Raw genomic sequence first — 1,481 nt, forward strand, 5'->3', positions numbered from 1 at the left:
GTCAGAAATGGAATATAAAATTCAGAGGTATGTTTTCATTAGTGTATAATCACCTGAAAATAAGAACGGTTGAGTGTTTGTTACTTTAGAATGAGCTGTTTTTATCTACCGGTCCTCTTCTACAGAGGCTGCCATGTTGAACCGCCACGTTCCTCCAGTAGCCCAGAATGGACAAACCAAGCACTGGCTCTAAAAATGCTTTCATGCTTTTTATTAATTGGCCATGTCAATAAATGCTTTTTAATATATTCTGTCCTTGTTGCAACTTTTTGGAGTGCCTGGATTGCCTTTTTTGTTCATCTGTGTTTACCCTGTTCCCAAGAGCAGCAGATACATCTACTGATCTACAAATTAGTATTTAGAGCATCATCTTTCTTTTCCTAAGGCTTTATGGGTAGTCGTTTGTCAATTATCAGCCACTGCCTCAGAATGTTGTCTTTTTGAGGGTGTTCCAGAGTATTGATTTTTATACGCTGTATGCAGGTATTGTTAACATTGTTGTACATATGAATAAGTTACATATTGTTAATATTCACATCCATTTTAATGCAGAGCTGTGTCCAGGTAGTGACTCCTGAAATCTGATCCGCCCACTGCTCAGAACCAACAGTTTGACAGGTAAACTGGACTTTTATAGGTGTAATTTAAAGTCAAAATCGATTTTTAAGTGTCATTATCAAATGTTTCTAGGGCTGTATGTCACATTTACGCCAACATTTTATGGAGACTGCTAAGTTGCTCACTGCTTACTGTTGTATCTGTCATAAGCAGGCAATGGAACCAGGTCAAGCTTGTTTGTTTATCCTCAATGAAGCTAATGTTAGTTATTTACTATTACTGTGGCTGTATTTTTTAAAGGGACATTGTTTCTTTTTGTATGTAACCAACTTTTGTAAGTACAATTTTTTTGTGATGAGTATGGAAGCCCAGTAGATTCTTGCAAATAACATTGAGAGAACTAGAACCAGCCAGAGGAAGCAGATTGTTTACTGTCAGAACACAGTGAACATTTCAGCAATAATGACAAAAAGTTACTTTCATAAAAGTAACCTAATGCAGCTTTAAATTAGAACAACCCCTCCCTTCACCATAGTGTAAACAGCAGCAGCAGAGTCTCACCTGGTGGACGAACACGTCGAGCGGCTCTTCCAGAGGAGCTCCGTCCCTGCTGCTCATGGAGAGGAAGCCGAAACCCATCCGCATGTTGAACCACTTACAGAGTCCGCTGCCCCGGCGCACAGCCGCCGGCTCCTCCTCGCTCTGCGGACAGCCTCCTGCACCGGGGACAGACACACAGCCAACAGTACTGACACTGGCTATTGCTGAAGTCGAAAACACTCTTTTCTCAGAGTTTATTATCAATTATTCTGCAGATTTTTTCTCCAATTATCAATTCATTGTTGAATCTATACAATATCGGAAAACTGTGGAAAATAACCATTACAATTTCACATAGCCCAAGACTTGTTTAGTCCACGGTC

General features: G+C 40.1%; 1 protein-coding gene across 1 annotated transcript in view; it reads right to left on the reverse strand.

Annotated features, from left to right (window-relative positions):
* Positions 1–1,481, reverse strand: part of LOC118342985 (protein lin-28 homolog A-like) — a 13,171-nt gene that overhangs the window by 11,001 nt on the left and 689 nt on the right. The window contains exon 2 of the mRNA XM_035681690.1: positions 1,120–1,274. Within this exon, the coding sequence (XP_035537583.1) occupies positions 1,120–1,274 (155 nt within the window). The remainder of the gene's footprint in view (positions 1–1,119; positions 1,275–1,481) is intronic.

The sequence above is a fragment of the Morone saxatilis genome, unplaced genomic scaffold, assembly GCF_004916995.1.
Source record: "Morone saxatilis isolate NCDOM2014 unplaced genomic scaffold, NCSU_SB_2.0 Contig9, whole genome shotgun sequence".
NCBI classification, from domain to species: domain Eukaryota; kingdom Metazoa; phylum Chordata; class Actinopteri; family Moronidae; genus Morone; species Morone saxatilis.